This window comes from Taudactylus pleione, unplaced genomic scaffold (genome assembly GCF_031769625.1).
Source record: "Taudactylus pleione unplaced genomic scaffold, aTauple2 ptg000073l, whole genome shotgun sequence".
NCBI classification, from domain to species: domain Eukaryota; kingdom Metazoa; phylum Chordata; class Amphibia; order Anura; family Myobatrachidae; genus Taudactylus; species Taudactylus pleione.
The window spans coordinates 6185001-6212727 of NW_028284475.1; the positions used below are offsets into that span (position 1 = coordinate 6185001).

Genomic DNA, 27727 nt, shown 5'->3' on the forward strand with positions numbered 1-27727 from the left:
AGCTCTCACCAAGTCACAGAAGTGTGGACCAGCCAGATAGTTATTACCTAGATCAAGTATCTTCAGGGACTGGTTATTTTCTAATGAAGAAGCCAGCTGGGAGCAGGAACTGTCTGTCAGGTCATTGTCACTCAAACTATGAAAGGAGATCACAACAAACATTTAGTTTTTTTTCCGTCATTTGTTACTATTTGCTGCTTATAGATTAATACCATTGCTAATCTCCATAAAATAAACAGAGCTTTTAATATGTCCTATTTCCATGGATTTTCTGATGACATCAATTTTAAAATGACATCATAAGTGATGTCACTTTTGACATCACTAAGAACACTTCAAACATTACTACATCACTCACATCTCACTATGGCCCAAATGTAATATACTTCAATTTGCTTGCCATGGTACAATGTTGGCGATATAGTCGCTAGATTTAAAGAAGCGATTAGTTTTAAGGCAAAACCAGGTTATTTTAGTCTACCAGTAACTATAGATGGGAGAAATTGTGTTGGGACCTACGAATCAGAGCCTATTACATTTGCAGAACTGAACGCATTTCGATTGCATCCACACTTAAAGTTCGGTGTGGGAATATGGCGTGCTCGGCAGAGCTTGATGTAAGTGATAATACGCCTGTTTGGAGGCGTATCTTTTGCAAACAGTAAAGAGTAGATGCAAGCCTGTGCTGGGGTTGATGAATAGTCGCAAACCAAGAGGGGGTGCAGATTCAGTTGCCAGGGCCGTAGCTAGGGTAGTGCGGCCGGTGCCATCGCACAGGGCACCACAGGTCAGGGGGGCGCTGTTTGGGCCTGTCAAATTTCAGTTTATTATCATTCTCACTTATAACTAGGGGTGTGCACCGGCCACTTTTCGTGTTTTGTGTTTTGGTTTTGGATCTGGATCTTTCTTCGTGTTTTGGATCTGGATTGGTTTTGCCAAAACCACCCTTCCGTGTTTTGGGTTCTGGGTTTTGTGTTTTGGATCTGGATTTTTTCTTAAAAAATAAAAAAAAACGCTAAAATCACATAAAATGGGCCTTTTTTTGTTCCTACGCTATTAATAACCCCAATAACATTAATTTCCACTCATTTCCACTCTATTCTGAAGACCTCACACCTCACAATATTGTTTTTAGGCCAAAAGGTTGCACCGAGGTAGCTGGATGACTATGCTAAGCGACACAAGTGGGCGGCACAAACACGTGGCCCATCTAGGAGTGGCACTGCAGTGGCAGACAGGAAGCCAATCAGCGTTATGGTGCCCATTTGCATGTAGCACGAACCCGGGAGATCCGTGCTACATGCATCTATGTGATTGGCACAGAGCAATGACAGGTCCGTGAGACCCGTCTGTGCTGCTGTGGTAAAAAAAAAAAAAAAAAACCTGTGTAAAAAAAGAAAAAAATGGCGTGCACCCCCCCAAAAAAGAGCAACCAGCCTCGGGCATTAGTAACCCAGTGCTGGGTGTGCTTAAATACAGGGGACAAACGACGTAGGGGTCCCCTGTACTTAAGCACAACCAGCACCGTGCTAGCCCATTAAAGGCAAAGGCATTTTTTTTTAAATGGCCGCTCGAGGCAAAACCTCGAGATCCGACAGCAGATTTCGAGGTTTTGCCTCAGGAGAGGGATCCGGGGCAGACAGGGAGATCCGAGCTTGGGCTCGGATCGCCCCGGATCCCCGAAGTTCGGGTGGGTTCGGTTCTCAGGGAACTGAACCCGCTCATCCCTACTTATAACGTCCTCTTATTTCATCCCCAGCATCTCCTGGCCTCCCCTATCTTTTCCCTGGCCCTTCCCCATGAGGCCATTCCCCTTTTTTGGGTGTATCATGTCCCTTTGAAAAATGAGGGGGGCACCAATGCTCTTTCTGGCACAGGGCACCAAAAAGTCTAGTTACGGCTCTGTCAGTTGCATATTGATACGCGGGCAACTCTGGCCTTTTGCGCGATATATCAGGCCGTAAATCTATTTTTTTTAGGTGGAAATGTGCATTTAGCTAAACTAACCAATCAGAAGTATGTTCACTGTATAACTGATTCTAGACTGGTCAGAGCTGAGAGCTTATGTGAGTACATAACATTATTCCCTATTCTAAGTGCACAGTGGCGTGCCAGTTACAGTGTGATGCGATCACTGATGTCATCAGGGACGGGGTGCAATGTTAAGGAACAGTGAAGGATTGGCGACTTAAATGTTTCTGTGATGTCATCAGTGACAATGATATCATTTTTCATGTGACTTTATAAATCGATGTCACCAGAGAACCACTGCGACTTCTGTGGGGCAGTCAAGGTTGCAGACATCTTTAAGAGCCCACTTCCCTGTGATCAAGATGAGCAGAAAGCAGAATTTAAGGTAGAGAAGATAACTTTATAAAGTCAATGGAAATGGAGTAGAGGGGGGCACTTACTTTAGGTGCTGGATCCTGCACTCAAGATGAAGTAATGCCGATGTTATTAACTGGAAACATGAATCCTTCAGGCCAGTGAACGCTAGGCTGGAAATAAGATGAGCAGGAGGTTAAAGTCCATTAGTTGAAGAGACACACATTGGGTATAGGTTTCGGGCCTCTGAGCCACCAGAAGAGCTTTACTGGTCATTGACCGATTCCTCAAGTGTTGGGAACTATTTTTTATTCCATGTTGAACGTGATGTTTCTCTCAGCTACAGTATAATGATGGGATCTCTATGGACAGCACAATGGCACAGTGGTTAGCAATGCTATCACACAGTGGTAGGATCATGGATTGGATCATGCCAGCATGGGACCCTAGTGTGTGTTCTATTTATACAATGGTAATGCTATTCATTTAATTTGGGGGCTGGTTTGAGAGAAGGAGGTTTATTAATCATGTGTGCTACCGATTTAGTGTCAGGCCTGGTTGAGAAAGAATTGGCATGTTTATTAAATGTGAATTTTATTTATAGTGTAATTCTGGGGCTGGTTGGTTAAAGGAGACATATTTAATAAACATGGATATTATTCATATAATGTTGGGACGGTTGGTATTGAATGTTCAAACATAGCTCCAAATTCTAGGTGAACAGTGCACCAACATTCCAGGATACAATTATGCAGCACCAGAGCTTAAGACACAAGCTGCAGCTCCCGCTAGTTAATGCCGCAAGGATAGGAAGGAGAGAGCAGGGCAGTCTGCCAACCATTCCGATACTTGAGGGAAAGTTATTATTTCGCTGTGGGGGGCACTGCGTGCCCCTAACATTGGTTAGGACTCCCAACTCAACAAGTGGGGACTCATCGCAGTGAATGAGGCTCCTAAATAGTAAGTCATTCTTTGCAGGTTACCCGGACCCAATCTCCACAAGACCACCAGGGAAGCAATATTAACAACCTACATTGCTCAACATCTCGTATTTCTGCAGGCAACATAGTGCTGCCATTTAAATATTTCCTATACAGAAATGTCTCTTGTGGCACATGCGGAGAAGGCGGCAGAGATGAAACTACTGTATAGCTCATTAATCAAGATTGTCAGAATACTTATCATCAGACGTTAGAGCCATAGGTCCGGAAGTTTACATGTTGTGCCAAGCCCCGACAGCTGTTTCTGTGTGAAGTAAACCATTTTTATAGAGGCGGCATCCACCATTACTAACCACCAAATGGCTTAAATACCTAAAGCACCTGGGTGTGCTCACCTGGGATGACGCCACGGCTCCACGCACCCACAATCCGGCCATCTGTGATCTCCGACCTGCCCCAGACAGCATAGAACAACCTAGCGCCACCAACCAAGTGACGCAGGCAGGCGGAACCAAGCTGCATGGACGCCAAGTGAGGGGAAGACCAAAGGACCGGACACCCGGAAGTGAGTCACGGGAACCATGGAGACATACTGTAAGTAAACAAAGAACAATACACAACAGCCTATGTTCATGCAGAAATACAAGCTGCACATCAACGTAAATCAAACAGCGTAGGGTTGTATGCCGAAGCTAATGGCTACGTTTTAAAAAGTGTCAAGTCCAAAGAATCACAAATTTCGATAATCTACAAAGTGACATTAAGCTTCACATAATTTTATGTAAGAACAATTATTGTTATATTAAAAATATTTTACACTGGAAGAAGTTTTATTGCCGTTTATTAATATTCGGCCAATTGGCCTCATTTTCTGGGTGAATTGTTTTGGTGAGTGGGTATAATTACAGATGTCCCTGAAGTAATCGAGCTCGTTCTTCTGGAGTTGATTGAGGGTATCAAGAGAATTAAGCAACCCACACTGTGATGTTATGGACTAAACATTGTGCACAAAAAAAAAAAATATATATTTTCAATACTATTCGAGCGCCTGAGATTATTGGTTTTATATTGTTTTGTGTGGTCGGACTAACAGAGGAACCTCTTAGAGGGGCAGCGTTATCAATTTTTGGCGCAAGATTAGGTTTTTTTTCTTATTTTTTATATATATATATATATGTGTGTGTTTATATATCTTACTTGATGTGTTTGATAGTGTGTAGAACTGGCGCCAGTCTATCCCATCCCTCACTCTGAATATTACACTTCTGTAGATTAAGTGTTTCCGTCTCACCACAGGATTTAATGACAAAAGCCAACGAGGTGCAGTCCACAGGTGAAAGATGACTGATACTGGAAAATGTAAAATTTGTATTTGACCCAAAACATTTTTGTACTAAAATTCTATTCTGTGATTCATACAGGTAGGCAAATATACTTAGACATTTCTCCATATCATCAAATCCTTCTTTCTGGATGTCAACAAGAGAATTCTTTAGCCAACTGGTTACGTCTTGCAAAGCCTTATTGGAAAACTCCCCTACACATTTCAAAAGGGATCTGGTAGACATGTCCAAAAAAACGCAGAGGAAGCGGAGGAATATCTCAGCTCGTTTGTCTGCATAAGTGTTAGCTTTATCAAGTGAACTCTGCAGCGTCTCGGTAGAATAGTCAAGATAATGGACCAAAGCAGCCAAGAACTCCTGGACGGTGAGATGTAAGAAGGTGAAGGTCACATTCTGAGATTGACCAGATTCGGTCAGAAAACTTGACAAGAGATTTGAGGAAGTGTCAACATGAAATGATCCCAGATCTCGTTTATCAAACACAATAAGATGATTCATTACTCCATGGTCTGCCATCCACCCCATACTGGTCATCAGCTCCCGAGCTCCACGTTTATCCTGGCTGTGATTGGCCAAAATGTTGGCAACAAAAGTCACAAAGAGCTGAGTAACTGTTTTGGGCAATGACACCATCAGCTGCTCATGGTTTGCTGATTGGTTCTTGAAGCACATTGATAGCACTGTACAGATGATCCAGCAGTAGGATGGGATATAACAAAAAGTGTATAGTATGTCATTCTCCTTCACGTAATGAAATACCTCCTCCGACAGTTCTTTATTTTTGAAAAATATTTCAAAGTACATCTTCTTTTCTTTGGGAAAAAATCCCATGATCTCAGACACTCGATGAAAGACATCTGTATCAACTGTCCCCAGTTTGGTTGGGCGGCTGGTCATTAACACAGAGCAGCCTTTGAGTAGAGACTGCTTTAACAAACTAACTACAATCACTCCAATACTTTCTATCTGTTTTATGTTACAACATAAAGGAGCTGATGTGAAATTTACTGGATGAGAACTGTCATCTAAGCCATCAAACATAAAGAGCAGCTTCTCTGGATCCTGTAAGATGTTGCCAAGCTGACTCTGCAGATAGGGATATTGCTGAAGGATCATGGACTCCAAGCTGACCTCACCAAGCCGGTTGAGGTCTCGGAATTTGAAAAAGAAGACGAAAGCAAATCTCTGATAGTGTTTTCCGTTCACCCAGTCGTAAACAAACTTCTGCATCAACGTGGTCTTCCCTATACCCGGTACTCCGCTCACCATCACTATACTTGGTATACATTGTTTTTGGCTGGACCAGCGGTAGAGCTTGTTCAGGGTTATATGCTCCAGCAGAACCTGTTCTTTTTTCATTCTATCCTCATGGTTTCTCCCAGTCTCGATCAGCTCATGCTGAGAGCGTTTCCTGAAGCGATCAGTGGAGACAACAACCATGTTCACGTAACGCTCGGATAAGTAGAAGCTTTGCTGTTCCTGTGCAGATCCTGGGGGCTTGTGCTCCACAAGGTTCTGAGTCACCTCCAGAAGATGTTGCTTGTGATTTTCCTGAATTTCTAAAAATTATATAAAGTCTAATGTGAATCCATAAACATTAATAAGCAATGAGACTCATGATTTGTGATGTACATGATTTACTTAATACAAAGCTACAGATGTGTCCTCATACACCTCGGCCAATACGCCATACAGCACAAGATGCCCAATGCGACTGAACCGCTCTGAGCTAGTAGCGTACCATCTTTGTTTCAGTATTGGTGACCCCTTGCAATTGTATATTGCCTGGAACTCATTGGGGTATCATCAATTGCATCAAGGTTTTTCCTATTCAGTTGTCGGGGAGAAATTCAAGCTGCTGTAATTTCTATAGGAATAACCATGTTTTTTTTATCTCGCAGCCCCACAGCAGATGCAAAGTCAGGGAAAATCCCTGTTTTAACTTAAAAATGTAGGAAATCACTTTAAAATCTCTTGAACACTACCCCCACCATGACTAATTAGGCTATTGAAAGTTTCCAATCAGCTTAATTTGTCCAATTATAACATAAAATAGCCTCAAATGACACCAAAACAAAGTTTTTGTTAATTTATACACCCCAAATTTAATTACACTATTTATTTAAAAGCAAAATAATTGCTTTTTATTTTTTTTATTTAGCCTAAACTTAGCCCTCTCCCCCCAAAAATAATCACCTTTTTTCTATTTTTTTAATTATTATTATTATTATTTGTTTGTAATTAAATCACAAAAATGTATTTTACTTTTTTCTTTTTTTTTTAAATGCACAAATCAGCCATTTGCCATAGGAGGAAGCTGATTGGTTGGTACTTTCACTCTCTCCAAGGTCTGATACATCTCCCCATAATCTAATAGGTGGGTGATCATTAATGCAGCACAAAATCAAAGTGGGACAGTCATGGCCCCGCGCTCCTGTCATGACCTGATGACTGAGATCAGGAAATTAAACTGTAGCTCTTACTGAGCTCCATGAGGGGCAGTTTAATAATCTAGAACTCAGCCTGAGTGCTACTCACTGCACAAGGGAATACAAGGTAGACTATGCTCACTCACCTCTCCATTTATTAGAGGAGCTATAATTATATTACTCTGGGGGCCCTATCCTGACCTACCCTAAGGCTGTGTGGGGCAGAGCTATAATACAATAACCAGTACATGTATATTTCACTCCAACTGCAACTCTAAACCCCAAGTAAATACATTGTTAGGCTGTGAAGCCAGAATTACAGTAAGAATAAAACAGACTGTCACATGGGCTCTGCATAATTTTACTACAACGATGCAAAGAAACTATAGTGGCGTATAAACCATGAACAGTCTGTGAGGGAGATGTATCAAACCTTTGAGATGGATAAAGCATAGCAACCAATCACCTTCTAAAGCTGGTTACATTCTATACAACAGGGGTAGCCAACCCTGGTCCTCGAGAGCTACCAACAGTACAAGTTTTCCAGGTCTCCTCACAGAATCGCAAGTGAAATACTTAGCTCCACCTGATCTTTTCAAATGTGTTAGTGAGTAACGACTGCACCTGTGCACCAGCTAGGTGGTCTGGAAAGCATGGACTGTTAGTAGCTCTCGAGAACCGAGGTTGGCTACTCCTGCTATACAATAGAACAAACATTCTAATATAACTAAATCCCAGAACACAATATAGAAGTTACACACTATGCAATCTTCCAAACGACAGCACAAAATATTGTGTCAGAGGATTGTATCCAATTAATTGTTTCTCCTGTACACACTGTGCAATCTTGGTGCAGATCACTGTCAGTTCAGGTGATGTCTTTAGAAGCAAGATTGGACCACTATGGGTTCTATGGGTATGCAATCGGGAAGCCGGCTGACATTATACCGACAGCCGGCTTCCCGGCTGTCATATCCCGGCGAGGGTGAAATGACCGGACAGCCGCTGGGGGGGGAGGGAAGGGTTAGGTTTAGGGCTCCCGGGGAAACTTAGGGTTAGACACCCCCCCGGGAGGTTAGGGTTAGACTAGGGGGAGGGAGGGTTAGGGTTAGGCACCCTCGGGGGGGGGGACTTAGGGTTAGGCACCTCCCGGGGGACTTCGGTTTAGGTGGCGGGGAAGGGGGGGTTAGGTTTAGGCACTTAGAGGGGGGGTTTAGGTTAGGCACTGGGGGAAAGGTTAGGGTTAGGCACCCCTAAGGAGGGTTAAGGTTAGGGGGGTTAGGTTAGGTTAGTTCATACTTACCTGGGGACGATCGGTATTTTCAGCCGTGTCGGCCTGCCGCTGTCGGGATTTGAACCGCCGGACACAAGTATGTAATTCGTATGTATTCCGTTCTATGTACTAAGCCTTGGTTAGAGATAATGTGAACAGAGATAAAGTACCAACCACTCAGCTCCCGTCACGTTACAGGCTGGGTTTGAAATATGACCTTTAGGAGCTGATTGGTTGGTACTTTATCTCCCATCCACTTTCTCTCTCTCCAAGGGGTCTATTTACTAAGCTGTGTTAGGAGATAAAGTGAACGGTGATAAGGTACCAGCCAATCAGCTCCTAACTGCCATGTCACAGGCTGTGAAAAATGACAGTTGGGAGCTGACTGGCTGGTACCTTATTACCGTTCACTTTATCACCTAACACAGCTTAGTAAATAGACCCCAAGGCTTAGTACATAGACATCTTGTGGTTGTGCGATTGTGTGTACACACTACACCATGTGCGCCACATAGATCATTGCTCTGTCCCATCTGACGCGCAGCACAGCAGATGGGACAACGTGATGAACGCCATCAGTGAATGACGGATTGGGCATACCCACTATATGATGTGCACGATATATCGTTTCAATCCGCTATATATATATATATATATATATATATATATTGGGCGATAGATCGTATAGTGTGTACCCAGTTTGACTGTCATTTTATAGACGGTGTTCGATAAATGACAGTTAGAAGCGGATTGGTTGCAATGAGCAACTTCACTTTATCTCTCAAGGCCCAGCCCCCCCTCTCCATGGACCACGATTCCATGTATTATTTTCCCCACCCTGCCCACTTCACTAGGAAGTGGGTGGGATGCGGGAGGAGTACCCATGCTTCCGGGAGCCCAGAGGATTACCCGAAAAATCGTGAGTCTCCTGCAGGTTTCGAGAGAGTAGGTAAGTATGCTTTAGCAAACATTTGCCTAAGGCCTAGAACAGTAGGCCCGTCCCATCCACTCTAGCGGGTTGCAGCAAATCAAGAGGAGATGAGCTGTAATGCAAAAGGCTTGGCGTGCGTTTGGCGGGCATACCCGCAGTGCTCCTCAGGGGTGAATATTCTCACCAAAATAATTATTTACCTTTCAGTACTGGAGTCAGGAAAGGACCATTGAGATCTAATAGTATCTTCTCCACCAGAGTGTCACCTGAATACAAGAAAACAGCTAGTTTTATCATACTGTATGTTTAGGTAACCAAGCTGATAATTCATATAGAGCTTCTATGATATCTACAAGAGAAACAAAAAATAACTTGTTTTGTCATTGTTTGACCATTTTTGCAAAAGCGCAATTTCCTAGGGTTTCAGTATTTATTCTATTTAACCTTCACCTCCTGCTCTTCCATTGTGTATTCAGTTTAATGACCAATCAGAAGATGAGAATGTTAGTCACAGTACCCACCTTAACCACACACCCATGGCCTCTGGAACATACTCTACCCACGGCCCCAGTGACATATTTCCCCCCTGGCCCAAGCCACATACACTCCCCATCCCCCCTTTCCGAACACAGGAACATACACTACTTGCCAAACACCCCCGGCACCAAGGAGATACATTACCCCTCTGGCACCAGAGACATACTCTCCCAACCCTACCAATCCTAACCCAGGGACATTGAATATGCACCCTACCACCGTTCCCCTCCCCCCAGGGGATGCATTTATGTCTTGTAGAAGCCTTGACACACCATTGGGGTTGCATGGAACCCAACTTAAGAGACACTGCTTTAATATATAACAAAGTCTGTAGTAACAGTACAAGCATGTCTGCTGAGGGATGGGGCAGCTTGCAATACTGTGAGTGCGTGACCAAGTCAGTGGTGCCACCTCACACCGCTGGGTACCACATAAAGAAGCTATCATGCTCCAAGGAAGAGACTGGTGTAGCTGTGCAATCTTGGGGGCATGGTTTCACCTCCCAGGCAAGACCACCAAACACCCTCAACCTCAGGGACATACACTCCTGACCCTATACTCCCAACCCAGCAACATACACTATCCACCCTAACTTATGGGGTCAAAGGCAAGGTGACACTAGTAACCTAGCACTGTTTGTAATTATTTTTATTGGGCACAGGGGAGGTGTTGCATAAACCCTTCTTCACCTTACCCCAAGGTGCCCCCTCCCTTGCCCCAGGGACATACACTGCCCACCCTATACCCAGCCTAGGAGATATACACTACACCCTGGTCCCAGTGACAAATTCTCCACCCAGCCCCCGAGACATACAGTACAGCCCCGGCCCGGGGATATACACTACCACACTGCTCCCCTTGAACAAAAAACGACTCACCTTACCCCTCACCCCTATTCAAGGGACATTCACTCCCTGCCACCTAAGACCAAGGGCCATAAACTACCCGCCCTGCCCCCCAGCCCCCCAGCCCCCGAGACATACAGTACCTCTAGGCCTCCATGGCATACACTAAACACATAGTGGCTGCTGCCCTTCCCAGTCCCCAGACACAGTTCTTTACTGGAAAATGGGGCACTATAGCACGTGTCTGCTTGGGGTGTTGCAGCTCTTCAATATACCTCTGTCCGTGAGATGGACCACCCCGGAGCCCTACAGTTGTCTCTCTGACAGTGGCCCGCAAGGCAATTGGATCAGGCCCAATTCATCCTGCAGCATCTGTGTTGGTACTGTTGCCAGCCCAGGTATCACAGTAAATTACATCTACAGCCAGCTCTTATGCCCCATAAAACCTCCATTTACCCTTGTAAATGATTTCGTCCAGTACTGCAAGTAAATTAGGATGAGGATGATCAGCCTTTACGGCATAGAGACATTTCCAGAATCCAATGACGGCTTCTCTTCCTGCTTCCAGGATGTCTTGTACCAAAGTCTTGGCGTAGACAGAGTCACCAAGGTCTGCTTTTATTTGCGAATAGCGCTAGAAGGAAACCAGATAAAAGAAATCATTTTACAGACACTTTCTAAAAGAAAATAAGAGTTATGGTATAACATTCCTTCGTTAACTCTCTTTCTTCGAGGTCCATGGGGTCCACAGCCAATACGTTGGGGTATATGATCCAGACACCAAACAGTTAAACGAGCTCTCAGCTCCCAGGATGCACCGGGTCCTCCCCACATATACCCCACCCCGGGCCATAGGTAGTCAGTTCGTTACCAAGCCCAAGCAGACGAAGAAAAAAGATAAGAAGGAAGAACCCATGTTCTCTAGACCAATCTCTCACAAAGGAGGGAAATTACAGAGATACCCAAAAACACAGGTGCGTTAGAGTGGGTGTCCTGTGGACCCCATGGACCTCGAAGAAAAAGAGTTAACGAAGGTATGTTATACCATAATTCTTATTTTCTTCTTCGGGGTCCACGGGATCCACAGCCAATATGTTGGGGATGTCCCACAGCAGTAACCCCTAAGGGCGGGGACGCTCCTGTGTCTCAGAAGAGAAGAGAATCCTACGCCCGAAGGAGTCATCCTGAGAGGCAAAGGTATCAAATGCATAGAATTTGACAAAGGTGTGGACGGAAGACCATGTGGCTGCCCTGCACAATTGTACAGCAGAGGCACCCCGTCGGGCCGCCTATGAAGGTCCTACTGACCGTGTGGAATGTGCCGTTACGGAGTCCGGCACCACCAGTCTAGCCTGTGTGTATGCCTGAGAAATTGCCATACGAATCTATCTGGCCAGCGTCTGTTTATTGGCTGGCCAGCCACACTTATGACAGCTATACAGTACGAAAAGGGAATCAGACTTCCTCACGCTGTTGGTACAATCCACATAAATTCGTAGCGCATGGACAACATCCAGAGAAGCCTCACCTACCGAGAGGCCTGTAGTCTGAAAAGCTGGGTCCACAATGTCTTCATTCATATGGAACCTGGATACCACTTTTGGAAGGTATCCTGCCCTAGTACAAAGTACCGCTCTATTCCGATGAAATATTAAAAAGGGGGAGCGGAAGGAAAGTGCTGCCAGATCAGAGACCCTGCGTGCAGATGCAATAGCGAGAAGAAACACGGTCTTCGCTGTCAACCACTTGAGGTCTACTGATTTCAGGGGCTCAAACGGTGGAGCCTGAAGAGCCCTGAGAACTAAACGTCAAATCCCACGGAGCCACCGGGGGAACAAAAGGAGGCTGAACCCTTAGCACCCCTTGAAAAAAACGTCCTCACATCTGGCATTAGAGCGACTTTCCGCTGAAACCAGACCGACAGGGCAGAAACCTGCACCCTCAAGGTCGCCAGACGGAGCCCCTTTTCCAAACCAGTTTGAAGAAAGGGAAGTACTCTAGAGACCCTAAATACCTCAGGGTCATATTTTCTCAGTTCACATCACTGAAAAAACGAGTGCCAAACTCTATAATAAATCCGGGCCGAGGCCAGTTTATGTGTCTTCAACATTGTCTGTATCACAGACTCAGAAAAACCCTTCTTCCTCAAGACGGAGGCCTCAACAGCCATGCCGTCAAAGATAGATGAGGCAGACCCGGATACAAGCAGGGACCCTGTATCAACAGATCTTGCCTTAACGGAAGAGGCCACGGGGTATCTATGGAGAGACACTGTAGATCGGTGAACCAATGGCGTCTTGGCCACTCCGGAGCTATTACTATCACTGTACTGCATTCTTGCTTGATCTTCCTGATGATCCTGGGAAGAAGAGCAAACGGCGGAAAGAGATACGCTAGCCTGTAATGCCATCTTACTGCCAGCACATCTACAAACTCAGCCCTTGGATCCCTGGTCCTGGATCCATATCTGGGTACCTGGTTGTTTCTCCTTGAGGCCATGAGGTCTATCTCTGGCAGCCCCCATCTGTCCATCAGGCTTTGGAACATGTGGATGGAGGGCCCACTCTCCGGCATTTACTGCCTGCCAACTCAGGAAGTCCGCTTCCCAATTTAGGACCCCTGGTATAAACACGGCTGATATTGTGGGGTGGTGACGCTCTGCCCAAACCAGAATCCTTGACACTTCTGTCAAGGCAGACCGACTCCGCGTGCCTCCCTGATGATTGAGGTAGGCTACTGCGGTGCGATTGTCGGATTGAATTTGAACAGGCCTGCCTTTTAGTATTCCCTGAGCCTGACTTAGTGCTCTGAATACCGTCCTTAGTTCCAGGATATTTATGGACAGACAACTTTCTGCCTTTGTCCATTTCCCCTGAAACGTGTGCAGACCCATCATTGCCCCCCAGTCTTGAAGACTGGTATCGGTCTTGACAAGTACTCAATCCGACACCCAAAATGGGCAACCCTGGTTGAGATGGCTTGTCTGTAACCACCATGACAGGGATAGCCGAACCTCCGAAGAGAGATGAAGTATCCGAGACTTGATTGCGCGGTACTGTTTATTCCAGCGCAAAAGAATCAATTGCTGCAATGGTCTGGAGTGAAACTGGGCGTACTCCACCATACTGAAGGTGGATACCATCGACCCTAGCACCCGCATTGCTGAATGCACAGATATCCATCTGTTGTGAAGCAATCTGCATATGCGCTACTGCAGGGCCACATTCTTTTCCTCCGGCAGATATATCCTCTGAGCCACGGAGTCTAAGTGTGCCCCTAAGTGATACATCTGCTGTACTGGGAGAAGCAACGACTTCTTCCAGTTTATGACCCAGCCGTGACTGTGCAGACAGGACACCGTCAACCCCAGATGATTCTGCAACTCCTGTGGAAACTGTCCTAGTAACAGGAGATCGTCCAAATATGGCAAAACCCTGGCGTCTGAGACATGCCATCATTACCGCCATGACCTTGGTAAACAGCCGGGGAGCTGTAGACAGGCCAAATCGCAGCACTTGAAACTGGAAGTGCTCGCCCCCTACTGCAAACCGCAGAAATTGCTGGTGGGGCCGGGTGATCGGTATATGGAGATACGCGTCCTGTACGACACCATAAAATCCTCTGGTTCCATTGCTAACACAATCGACCGCAGCGATTTCCATTGGATAAATGTGGTGAGCCCTTTTAAGTTTAGGATAGGCCGGTAGGACCCATTTGACTTCTGAATCAAAAATAGATTGGAATCAAATCCTTTCCGTAATTGATTCTCTGGAACCGGGATAATGATTCCCGAAGTCAGCAGGGATTGTATCGCCTGTTGAAGGGCCAAGGCCTTTACAGAACCTACCTCTGGGTTTATGGCAAAAAAATTTTGAGGACTTCTCCAGAACGTCAGGGTGTACCCCCGGGGGACCACTCCCCGAACCCAGGCATCCGTTGTCGTGAGATGCCAGGCTTCTGAAAACCGAAGAAGTCGGCCTCCTACCCTGGGGTCCCCCAGGGGGAGGCCCGTCCCATCAGGCCACTGGCTTATCCTGGGGCTCTGGCAGCCGGACGCTTGTTCTGCCAGGGTTTCCTAGACCCCGATTTTTGGCCAAACTAAATCTCGCTGAGGACTGACCTCTGGCCTTACTCTGTGGCCGAAAAGTCCGAAAGGATGACCGTCTGGGTCTAGTCATAGCTGCTGAAGGTAGGCCAGCCGCTCTAGAGGCTGCCACCGTAGCCACAATTTTGTCCAATTCTGCCCCAAAAAGAATGCCCCCCTGTGAACGGAAGGGATTCTAGGGCCTTCTTGGACCCCGTATCTGCCTTACAATCCCTTAACCACAGGGCTCTGCGTGCCACCACTGAGACTGCTGATACTTTGGAAGAAAGTATACCAGCGTCTAATGCTGCGTCTCCCAGATAAGACGCTGCTTCCTTAACAAAGGAAATAATATCCAGCTGTTGCTTGGATGCTTCTGGCAGAGGTTCTGCCAATGCCTTCATCCACTCTTCAATGGCCTTGGAAACCCAGGCTGTAGCCATAGCTGGACGAGTGGCCGCTCCAAAGAGTGAGAAGACTGTCTTAAGACAGCTCTCAAGCCTTCTATCTTTAAGGGAGGCTGTAGATGGTATAGGCAGTGTGGCACTTTTTACCAGCTGTGCCACATGCGCATCTACAGACGGCGGAATTTCCCACTTAGCACACTCCTCTGACGGATATGGGTATAAGGCCGCCACTTGTTTAGAAGGATGGAACTTCCTACACAGACAACTCCATGCATCCCCCATAAGCGCAGACAGGTGCTCTGATTTGGGGAACTCTGCTTTGACCACCGTCTGGCGCTTAAATAACGGCGCCTTTCTCTGCGGAGGCTCCCCATCATCTATATTCAGTACCTATTTGACTGCCCTAATCAAAAAGGGGACGTCGGCTACTGAAAAATGATCCTCCTCTTCTTCAGAGAGAGACTCCTGAGAGGAATCATGTACCTCTTCCTCCTCTGAGTATGTACTAGAGTCTTCGCCCCTCTCTGCCCGACAGACCGAACGTCGTCTGGTCTTTGGCTGCATTGGTCTAGCAGCTTGTAGCGGTTGCTGAAAAGCTGCTGAAGATGATACCACACCTCGACCAGCATACATGTCCATCCACGATGGAAACATAGAGGGCATAACCATAGAGGGCTGCATCTGCTGAGGGTACCCCCATACTGGGGGTGCTGGGGCAGCCAAACATTCCGCCACTTGTGCCATAATCTGGGAAAAAGAAGCCCAAGAGGGTTTTGGACCAGAGGCTGGTAAACTCGACTGATGCGGTGACAGTTACCACATAAACCATTTTGTATGAAATCCTGTGGGGATAACCCGGCTTTGCAGGCCATACAGGATACCAGCACAGGGGCTTCTGCCACCTGTCTTTCAGACTCCTTAGACATATTAATTCTTATGTCAAGTTCTGAGTACACATAAGGCTTTTGTTTCACCCCAACTACCCACACACCTGTAGTAGAGGGTTATAGGGAGAAAACAGCAGTGATAGTTTATAAACTGACAGTTATACAGACATAAAAGCAGTACCACACACAGCAATTCAAATCACATGCAAAGCATAAAATACCCTTGTGGGCATATGCAATCTTAAGCTCTTGTCGCTACGAACAGCCCTAGGCTTAGTAGGATAGAGCTCTGTAAAAACCTGTCACCGAAGGAGAGGTATACAGGGAGACTGATCCTGCCTCCTGAGTGTACAGCCACCGAGAGCACTTGAGAGTGGTCTCTGGCTGACTCGTACAGAGGGAGGCTGGGAGGAGCAACCCAGACGCGGGAACCTTGGAACTGGGCCAGCGTGAGGGTTGGGGGCAGGGGCCGCCGGGGAAAAGTGAACCTCCACTATGCAGCCTTGACCCTCCCGTCACACTGACCTGGCCGCCGCCAACTAGTACCCGGCTGTCAGGAATCCATCACGTCCCGGTGGTCTAGTGCGGGAGACAGTTTACCTGGCTCCTCACTGCAGCGTGCCCCCGGCCAGTCTCCACCGCCGGAGGCTGGACTGCCACGTGGTCCCGGCGTCAGCGGCCGGCGATACCACCTTACCTGCATCCCCTGTAACGGTTGCAGTCCAGGGCCCCGTGCCCCTACCGAATTCACACCAGTGTTGCGGCGCCGGAGGGGGTAGGTGGAGCCGCGACACGGGCGTCCGCCGGACGCTTAGCTACTTCTGGTTCACCCTTCAGTCAGCACGTGCCACCAGCCCAGGTAGAGTAAACTCTTTTTTTTTTTTTCTTGTCTGCGGGACTACTCCTGCAGTCCCACTGTCTATGTGGTGTACACACCAAACAGGAAGAGCTGACTACCTATGGCCGGGGGTGGGGTATATGTGGGGAGGACCCAATGCATCCTGGGAACTGAGAGCTCGTTTAGCTGTTTGGTGTCTGGATCATATACCCCAACGTATTGGCTGTGGACCCCATGGACCCCGAAGAAGAAACAAACTTGCAACTTAGAGATGGCCATCGTCCATCGATGTTTACAAAACATTGATGGTTAACAGCCAATGACAGATAGTTTTGCACACGAAGGTGGAAAACTAATGGTTCTCCACCATTGATGGCAGAGAGCCCCAGATTTTGTTTTTGTTTTACTGCACATACTCTACAAGCATTCAGTTAATGTGTTATGGGCATATATTAAGTATTCAATTTAGTAAGTTAGGCATCCCAGACCAATTGCCACCCCTCTTGGTTTTCATCCAAATGCATCTAGTGGAAGGCCCTGTACAGGCTCCCTGGGTCAAAGTTCTGCCCAGCATACACCAACGGGAGGTCCGACCGGAACCTCAACCCCCCTAGTATATCACTCCCATAAACATGCCCATGAGATGAACATTTTTTGCATTCACTTCAGACCGCTCATTTCTTTGCAGCCCAATTTCTGATACATCTGTCCTGATCACAGCTGCATCTGTGCGTACGCTCTGTGTAACGCATGTGCCGTAGGGGATTTCTGAACTTTTCACGCAGACTCGCTCCACCATGCGAATGTCGGCGTTGCGCTCCAATTGCTCAGCCTCTCTGAGTCGAGCCCTGAGGGCCTGATCCTGCGTCAGACGCAGATGCACACAGGTGGAGATCGCAAGTGCTGATGGACGTTTCCCGTGAAATGGGACTTTCTGGTCAGTGACTGGCCTAAGGGAGTAATGTCGCAGCCGTACGAAAAAGCGGCATCAGATGCGTCAGATTCGGAACCAAGCCCATAATCCTACCATACATATATCAGCTTCTAGCTGTCCCTTATGAAGAACACTCCATAGAATGATAGCTAGAATGTGATTGGTTGCTAGGGAGTATTCTCTTGAGAACGTTTGATACACCTTCCCAATACTCCTGTGGACAGATGTACAGTATATGAGCCTGTGCTATTTCCTAGAACACCGTCTCTCTGTACTTGGTGTACTGTTATACGTCCCTTTTCTGCCCCCGTTTCCCCTTTCTAAGCATAAGCATACCTGCCAACATGACCCCCTCCAGGAGGGAAACAATGCTCTGGTCCTGGACTTCCCTTGTAAGAGGCGGGGCTGCAGCACAGTTCAAAATTCAAATAGGGGAGTCACACCAACTGCCATTTCATCACTGGCTGGGAGTCACTGGCAGTTGGTGTGACTCCCCTATTTGAATTTTGGACTGTGCTGCAGCCCCACCAATCATAAATTACCAGGGAAGTCCAGGACCAGAGCAATGTGTCCCTCCTGGAGGGGGTCATGTTGGGAGGTATGCATAAGCAGTCATAAGCGCTAGATGCATCCCAATCTGCCTACAGGCCCGAAGTCTTACTTCTGCGAATGCGTAGTACTCAGTGTGTATTTTACGCAGAATAAAGAAATGATCACTTCCTCTCTACCCAACATCACATTGGCCTTTCTAAACATGTAGATGATATGAATACCCACAGGTACTGGAAAACACAGTGGGCCTAATTCAGACCCGCTCGCGTCGATGTTGGGCAAGCTCGCATGCGCACGACGGAGGCTGCTCCGTCGTGCGCATGCGCGAGACCCGAATAACGACGGCCAAGCCGTCGTTATGGGTCTCGCACCAAAGGGGACGTGCTGTCGATGGTGAGTGACAGCACGCCCCCTTTGGTGGGCATGCCGGGGGCGTTGCTGCCCAGACGGAGGCGTTCCCATGGGAACGCCTACCGTCTGGGTCCGGCCCCACTGACATCACTAGTGATGTCAGTGGGAGTGCTTTTGGCTCTGATAGAGCCAAAAGCACTCCTGGGCTTGCGTCAGACGAGACCCTACCGCAAGGGTCTCGTCGCAAGCCCGATGGTCGCAATGGTCTTGACCATCGCGACCAGCATCATGGACGCTTGCATAAGCTGTGGGTGGTGACCCACAGCTATGCGAGCGTCCAAGAGGCCGCTATCAAAAAAAAAAAAACGCCCTGATTCAGAGCGAGCTCTCGTTCAGATCGTCCGGCTCTGAATCAGGCCCACTATGCCAAGATTTATCATACTATACCTGCAGATCAAGTGAAGTCCACGGTTGCAGTTGGCGGAGGAAATGGAGAGAGTTAAAGGACTCCAGCAGCTAGATAAGATCATCTCTGTAATATTCGAATATCCTGCTCAGTGCCGAATCTTCATATTGATGCAGACACGCATAGAACTTCTCTGCATCACCTACATAGGGATGGAACAGACAGGTTACAATCAATAGATCTACAATAAAAAGGTCGATAGTGTCTAGGTAGACACCAACAGGTAGACAGGCAATAGGTCGACAAGCACAAAAGGTCGACATGGTCAAAATGTTGACAGAAAAATTAACACTTTTTTTTTTTTTTTTAGGGTTAGGCACTTACCGGTGGGTTAGGTTCTAAAAAGGGATGGTTTGGGTTAGGCACTTATCTCGACGGTTAGAGTTAGGCACTTACCAGAGGGTAAGGGTTAGGCTCTAGGAGGGATGGTTAGGGATAGACAATTACCTGGATGGTTAGTTAGGCACTAGGATGGACGGTTAGGGTTAGGCACTTATCTGGATGGTTAGTTAGGCACTAGGATGGACGGTTAGGGTTAGGCACTTACCGGTGTGTTAGGCTATAAAAGGGACGTCAGGGTTAGAGTTAGGCTCTAAAAGGAATGGTTAGGGTCAGGCATTTACTGGAGGACTAAGGTTAGGCACTTGGAAGGACAGTTAGGGTTAGGCACTTACTCCGACAGTTAGGGCTAGGCATTAGGAGGGACAGTTAGAGTTAGACACTTACCGGAGAGTTAGGGTTAGGCTCTAAAAGGGAGAGTTAGGGTTAGGCACTTATTCCATTGGTTAGGCACTAGGAGAGACGATTAGGGACTTTCCCCGACGTTTGGTGTTAGGTACTAGTAGGGATGGTTAGGATTAGGCACTTTCCCCGACAGTTGGGGTTAGGCACTAGTAGGGACGGTTAGGGTTAGGTACTTTCCACAATGGTTGGGGTTAGGCACTAGTAGGGATAGTTAGGGTTAGGCACTTTCCCCAATGGTTGGGGTTAGGCACTAGTAGGGACGGTTTGGGTTAGGCACTAGTAGGGACGGTTAGGGTTAGGCACTTATCCTGTCGGTTGGGGTTAGGCACTAATAGGGACAGTTAGGGTTAGACACTTATCCTGTCGGTTGGGGTTAGGCACTAATAGGGACAGTTAGGGTTAGACAGTTATCCTGTCGGTTAGGGTTAGGCACTAGTAGGGACGGTTAGAGTTAGGCACTTATCCCGTCGGTTAGGGTTAGGCACTAGGAGAGACAATTAGGGTTAGGCACTTTCCCCGACGGTTGGGGTTAGGCACTAGTAGGGATGGTTAGGAATAGGCACTTATCCCGTCGGTTAGGCACTAGGAGAGACAATTAGGGTTAGGCACTTTCCCCGACGGTTGGGGTTAGGCACTAGTAGGGTTGGTTAGGCAACAGGTGACAGGGTTAGGGTGAAGATTATGGTTAGAAAACAAAATAAAATTTTTGTGTCTACCTTTTGTACCCGTCGATCCTCAACAATGTCACCTTTTGATCATGTCAACCTTTTGTACCAGTTGGTGTCGATCTGTTGACTGATTACAGTAGATTTTTTAATCCAGGGATGGGGAACTTCGGGCCCGGGGTCTGTATAAGGCTCCCGAAATCATTTGGTCTGGCCCTCTGAGCTTTTTTATGCTAGCCTCTTCTGGTTAGCAGGGAGCCTAGAATGGCGTACTGCAGCCAGAATCTATGCAGCAGTGCAGCCTGGAGCATCCTTAGGACACTTCAGATGGTCACACTGCTGCCCTTACAGCTCCCCGAAGCATCCTCAGGATGCTCCAGGCATTGCTGTAATCACCAGCTATTGTGGCCCCACCCCCAAGTGACATCACATGGAGGGGGTGTGACCTGCACCAGGCCCGCAAATAATGTTATATATATCAAAATGGCCCTTGGCAGAAAAAAAAGTTCCCCACCCGTTTTAATCCATACTCAGACAGAACATACCTAATTATTACTTATAAATATCGGTCATACAGACATGTCATAGGCATAGCAGCTATAACTAGAAGTCTCACTCTCTATGCAAAGTGTATGGAAGCTGTGAGCTACTGTACAGGTTTTTGCACTACATTACTGTCTTACTGAATGTATACATTTTATGCCAGACTTCGTTCATTAAACGCTGCCCTCAAATTGGGCTAATGTGCAACAAACAAATATCTGTATTGTGGGCCTGACCGAGTGCTGTACGCGACCTGATGGTTTAGGCACAGCTCCGATTGTTGGAGGCTGGCGCATGTACAGGTCTCTTTCTCAGACACTGGTCTCAGTGCCCTGAAGCCACAGGACACGACATGCTGCGGAGGTTCGGGGGTGGGGAATGAACGGCGATGGGCAGCGATCATTAAAACTGGGGGGGGGGGGGTGCCGCCCTGTTTTCTGGAAGTGGCGAGACCAGTGTCTAAGTCTTCCGACTCAGAGTTACTGCCCCCAGCTACGGCCGCTCTGAGTAGACAGGCTCACTCAGATGGCGCGACCGATAGTCGTGATGGTGATGCCACCAGCCACACAGTAAGCAATAAAGGGACTTCCTTATCTATACAAGAAGCATCTGACCGATAGCTTAATCTCTTATTGCTGGGACCGATTTATCAATAATGTCATGCCAACACAGTGCCCCTGTTAAGAGGCTAACCTGGCAATGACCGAGAGGTCTATTTAATAAGAACTACCTATACATTAAGAGTATTGCTGCTTTTTGCGGCATATCACATGAAATTATTGCTGTATTTATATATTTTATCATGCCGGGAGAAGCCAATCAGTAACAGTCTGTCAGGGTGAAGACATGCCAAGAGACTGGAGACATCTCTCGCAATTGTGAATGACATCATTAACATTAATGACGGCCGTGTGATGTCACAGCCCACAGTGCTTGTTATGGGATAAAGCAGGAGAAAAGGTCTTTATTGCTTTTATTCGTAGCATACTAGGGATGGCCATCGACCATCGACGATTCGTAATCATCGTTGGTTTATGGCCGATGTTCAATGTTTTCCCATTGATGCGGGAAAACCAGATGGCTTCCCTCCATCAATGGAACAACATAACCGAATAGTTTTCCGGTGCCGGGTCACGGAGCATAGCTCCGCACAGACACTTGCGAAGCCACACCCCCTGGTTCTGATTGGCCCATTGGCACCCATAGAACAGGGTTGACTATCGGTTGGTGAAGCCATCGATGGTCACATTCTATTTTGCCATCATGATAACCATACCGTTGGCCATCCATATAGTATACACAGTATCTTTGTTGCAGATGTACAACATTGTTCACCTCCCACCCTTCTGGGGCAGGATCTAAAGATCCCTCTCCATTGGTGCTGTAATCATAGATTAGACATGATGCTGTTAGCTATTAGGGACAAGCTAAGTCTTTCAGAAATTGATCATATGTTTGCAGTCACCGCTGAGCAGGCAGAAGCTGGCTCCTGCATTTATCTGCTACTAAATAGGCACCTTCGTTCATGGTTCATGTTTTTGTTTTACAATACACGTACAGTATCATTACAGAGCACAGAGTACCTGTAATACTGACCATTGTTTTCTGCAGGTTTACAGCGCTGCTCCATTTTTCCATTGGGGTAAGAGACCAATGCAACCTTCAACGGAGGAAATCAATATTGAGAGTACTTTATCAGCAAAGGCAAAATAACCCTATATTATAGTATAAAAGACAGACACAAAGCTAGGGTTCCTGAGAAAAGAATCAGCTTAGCGACCCTACCCTCCAAATCCAACTCATCGAAAGACATTTGTCGGAAAAACAAAATGTGACTCAATCGCCATGGGGAAGTATGTGTTAGAATCTCCAGCTTCCTCATTCAATCTCCAGCCTCCTCAGTCATCACCAGTCTCCTCATTCATCTCCAGCCTCCTCAGTCATCACCAGCCTCCTCATTCATCTCCAGCCTCCTCATTCATCTCCAGCCTCCTCAGTCATCACCAGTCTCCTCAGTCATCACCAGTCTCCTCATTCATCTCCAGCCTCCTCAGTCATCACCAGCCTCCTTAGCAGCCTCTTCACTCATCACCAGTCTCCTCATTCATCTCCAGCCTCCTCATTCATCTCCAGCCTCCTCACTCATCACCAGCCTCCTCAGCAGCCTCTTCACTCATCACCAGCCTCCTCAGCAGCCTCTTCACTCATCACCAGTCTCCTCATTCATCTCCAGCCTCCTCAGCAGCCTCTTCACTCATCACCAGCTTCCTCATTCAATCTCCAGCCTCCTCATTCATCTCCAGCCTCCTTAGTCATCACCAGTCTCCTCATTCATCTCCAGCCTCCTCAGTCATCACCACCCTCCTTAGCAGCCTCTTCACTCATCACCAGTCTCCTCATTCATCTCCAGCCTCCTCACTCATCACCAGCCTCCTCAGCAGCCTCTTCACTCATCACCAGTCTCTTCATTCATCTCCAGCCTCCTCAGCAGCCTCTTCACTCATCACCAGCCTCCTCAGTCATCACCAGCCTCCTCATTCATCACCAGCCTCCTCACTCATCACCAGTCTACTCACTCATCACCAGTCTCCTCATCTCCAGCCTCCTTATTCATCTCTAACCTCCTCATTCATCTCCAGCCTCCTCACTCATCACCAGCCTCCTCAATCATCTCCAGCCTCCTCACTCATCACAGTCATCTCAAAGACTAAATGCATCTACATATAACCTGATAATGTACAGCACATCCCTATAGTTACTGTATATATTGATAATCAGACATCTATTCATTTTTTTTTTAGCACAATTTTTTAAAACACTGGAAACCCTTGTGAGCACGTAACTGTAACCTGTAGGACCAGGAGGGAGTGAAACATTGAAGAAAGCAGAATGGCCACAATGAAAGTAACAGAAAACCTGTTTTATCTTGATGTTAGTATATTCGCCGCATGGCGTGGTATTACTGGTCTATAATGATGTACACCGTCCGAATGTATTATATAACACTTGTTAGCGTTACCTGTAACCAAGAGAGGTATACAGAGATCCTATTGCGCCTGCATCTTGTACACAGTTCTGCAAATGTCGCAATCGCCGGTATTTGTACTGAGACGCCCTCCGATCGCGTCGTAAATCTGCTGGTTGCGTACACAGACGCAGCATCGCTCGCACAATCTTCTGCGCAACTCTGTGGTTGCTCAGAATGTCCATCGGAAGCTGCTGGCGTTTGGGCCACCCCGCGTTACCGCCCACAATCGCTCCCTGTCAATCACACTGCGTCCAAGTCCTCATTAGTAAACAAACTTGGAGCACGCGCAGTACAAGAAAACTTTGCTCAAATCCACAAACATTGGCAATCAAGACCCTTATCACTACTGATTTTATGCTTTAGCAATTTTCACTGAACTTCTAAAGGACATTATTATAACACAGAGTAATTAGAGGTATGTAAAATAGGATCTACTGTAGGATAGAATCCTTTTTCTTTTTTACCTTTTATAATGCTGAACTGGAGACATTCATCTTGGTGTTCTGGTTATATAGTGGGTCACAGTCCAGGACAAGTCACATAACCATCCAGGGACAACACCCAGCTCTGCATGTGTCTTCCATCTATGTAGCCTCCGTGTGACTGGTGCGTCTCTACAAGTACATATACATACATACCTGTTTAATGTCTCTCAAATAACAGCCTGGCTGCTGGATCTTGGCCCTCACTGCTCAGGGTGCTGTGGGTGATCCAGCTTATACAGGTGTAGTAACAAGGTGTGGTGCAAAATATTAAAACGCAGTGTTACAGTATACCGGCTGCCTGTCAGTGTAACACCAAGCAAAGTCCACCTAGTATTTATCTTTACTGTCGCCACCCTTCTCCAGTAAACATTGTGTTTACAAACAGAGATAAATCTGGCACAATGATGAAGTTACAGTGCTAATTAAGATTACAATATTACTCACTCAGAGAGGGACCCTAATGCGATCGCTGCTGCGATTTCACGCAGAAAGCAGCTGCGACTATAGGCTAATGGTATTAAAGTTTACCTGAGCATAAGGACGCCCACTGCTTACTTCTTATATACATACGACGTCGCTTACCTCCATAAATATCGGTAACATTGATGCACATCGAGCAGCCATCTTGTCCTTGCGGAAGTTCTGACCGGGTGCAGACTCTGCAGCTCTCCTGACACGCAGAGCGCTTGCATGCTGCGTAGATCACATGGGCTAATTTATGCACGCCCATGTAATGGCGTTCAAACGGTCAGACACGCCTGCGTTTTTTTGACCACCCCGCCCCGTTACCACCCCAAAAGGCTGACTGCCTGTCCCTCACTTTGTGAGTGGGTCCTCTGTGCGAACATAATTGCAAAGCAAATTGTGGCGTGTGTGTATTGTAACACAGCTTCCCGAGCCCACAGATACTGTACGGTACAGCACCCAAATGACCGCTCCCACGAGGTTCTCTACGCAGGTGCTTAAAGTGGTCCTAGAGAGGTGGTGGAACTCTCTGCCCATCCCTCTGTGCTTTTTCAAAAAAGGGACAGCGCGTGCGCCTTAAAAAAGGGGCGTGGTTTCAAAAGAAAGGGGCGTGGTCACACAATAGTATTTCTAAATCAAATTAAGCCACACAGTAGCACAATCTAGATTCACATTGCACCACCTAGTTGTGCCCCTTTTATCACAATGCCCACTGCAGTAGTGCCCCTTACACATAATGCCCACTGCAGTGGTGCCCCTTATGCAATGCCCACTGCAGTGGTGCCTCTTATGCAGTGCCTCCAGTAGTGGTAGTGCCCCTTATACAGTGCCCTCAGCAGTGGTAGTGCCCCTTATGCAGTGCCCTCAGTAGTGGTGCCCCTTATGCAAAGCCCCCAGTAGTGGTAGTGCCCCTTATGCAAAGCCCCCAGTAGTGGTAGTGCCCCTTATGCAGTGCCCCCCAGTAGTGGTAGTGCCCCTTATGCAGTGCCCCCCAGTAGTGGTAGTGCCCCTTATGCAGTGCCCTTAGTAATCCCCCTGTAATTGTGCCCCTTATGCAGTGCCCTCAGCAGTGGTGCCCCTTATGCAAAGCCCCCAGTAGTGGTAGTGTCCCAGCAGTGCCCATAGTGATAGGGTCCCTTAAACTTGGGATCCGGGCATTGCCTGGACAGGCATAGGCACTGACTTCCAGCCAAGGGCCCCATTTATTAGCTAAGCATAACCCCTGTAGTGCTCAGTAAAGGGGTTCTCTCATCCTTTCTGTATTTAACAAACAGCAGTAATCTAAGTCTACAGCTGTTTGTCACAGCAGCGCTCTCACCAACTTTAGATGGCACGAGCGATGCGGCCCCCCTTCATGGCAATTAGTGCCTTCCAGGCACTGCAGGGTCCCTGTGTCACGCACATGCGCAGACAGACCGTCACACATGCCCATTACACATTAGCCCATCGCTGGCACCGTTAGGCTGCCCACAGCTGAGCAGAGGACCTCGCAGACGGAGGAGGACTTCCCTGGGCCTGGCCGGAGGGGTAAATAGTGATATATACTAGCGGCTATTATAGTGATACTAAACAAAATGCTGCTAATATTAACGTTTGTTAATAAATGGGGCCCTTAGGGAGCTTCTCCTGCACCCCTGACTATGCCTCTAGTCACATATGCTTGGGAAGACATACGACTAAAACATACGATCTCTCTGTAATGTACATACATTATATGGGTGTAGAATATTTGTCGACATTCGCAGCCTAACCCTCCCCCTAGTGCCTAACCCTTACCCTCCCCGTAGTCTCTAGCCCTAACCTCACCTCTCGCAGCCTAACCTAACCCTCCCCCTAGTGCCTAACTCTGACCTCCCCTCTCACAGCCCAACCTAACCCTTCTCCTAGTGCCTAATCCTAACCTCACCTCTCGCAGCCCAACTCTAACCCTTCTCCTAGTGCTTAACCCTAACCTCCCATACTGCAGCCTAACCCTTACCCTCCCCGTAGTCTCTAGCCCCAACCTCACTTCTCGCAGCCTAACCCTCCCCTTAATGCCTGACCTTAACCTCCCCTTTAGCAGCCCAACTCTAACCCTTCTCCTAGTGCCTAACCCTAACCTCTCGCAGCCCAACTCTAATCCTTCTCCTAGTGACTAGCCCTAACCTCACCTCTCACAGCCCAACCTAACCCTTCTCCTAGTGCTTAACCCTAACCTCCCATACTGCAGCCTAACCCTTACCCTCCCCGTAGTCTCTAGCCCTAACCTCACCTCTCGCAGCCTAACCCTCCCCCTAGTGCCTAACCCTAACCTCCCCTCTCGCAGCCCAACCTAACCCTCTCCTAGTGCCTAGCCCTAACCTCACCTCTCACAGCCCAACCTAACCCTCCCCCTAGTGCCTAACCCTAACCCCCCATACTGCAGCCTAACCCTTTTCCCTCCCCATAGTCTCTAGCCCTAACCTCACTTCTCGCAGCCTAACCCTCCCCTAGTGCCTAACCCTAACCTCCCCTCTCACAACCCAACCTAACCCTTCTCCTAGTGCTTAACCCTAACCTCCCATACTGCAGCTTAACCCTTACCCTCCCCATAGTCTCTAGCCCTAACCTCACATCTCGCAGCCTAACCTAACCCTCCCCCTAGTGCCTAACCCTAACCTCACCTCTGGCAGCCC

The 27727-nt window shown here is 47.5% G+C and overlaps 1 protein-coding gene across 1 annotated transcript in view; it reads right to left on the reverse strand.

The window, feature by feature from the left end:
• Window positions 1-25165, reverse strand: part of LOC148532586 (NACHT, LRR and PYD domains-containing protein 12-like) — a 43539-nt gene extending 18374 nt beyond the window's left edge. Inside the window, exons 1-8 of the mRNA XM_088467643.1 lie at window positions 24588-25165; window positions 22692-22755; window positions 19125-19285; window positions 11081-11258; window positions 9443-9508; window positions 4464-6168; window positions 2412-2498; window positions 1-136 (exon numbers count right to left, since the gene is read on the reverse strand). The exon at window positions 1-136 is cut by the window's left edge and continues 35 nt beyond it. Of these exons, the coding sequence (XP_088323769.1) occupies window positions 1-136; window positions 2412-2498; window positions 4464-6049 (1809 nt within the window). The 5' untranslated portion in view covers window positions 6050-6168; window positions 9443-9508; window positions 11081-11258; ... (1 more) ...; window positions 22692-22755; window positions 24588-25165. The remainder of the gene's footprint in view (window positions 137-2411; window positions 2499-4463; window positions 6169-9442; window positions 9509-11080; window positions 11259-19124; window positions 19286-22691; window positions 22756-24587) is intronic.
• Window positions 25166-27727: the final 2562 nt, after the last annotated feature.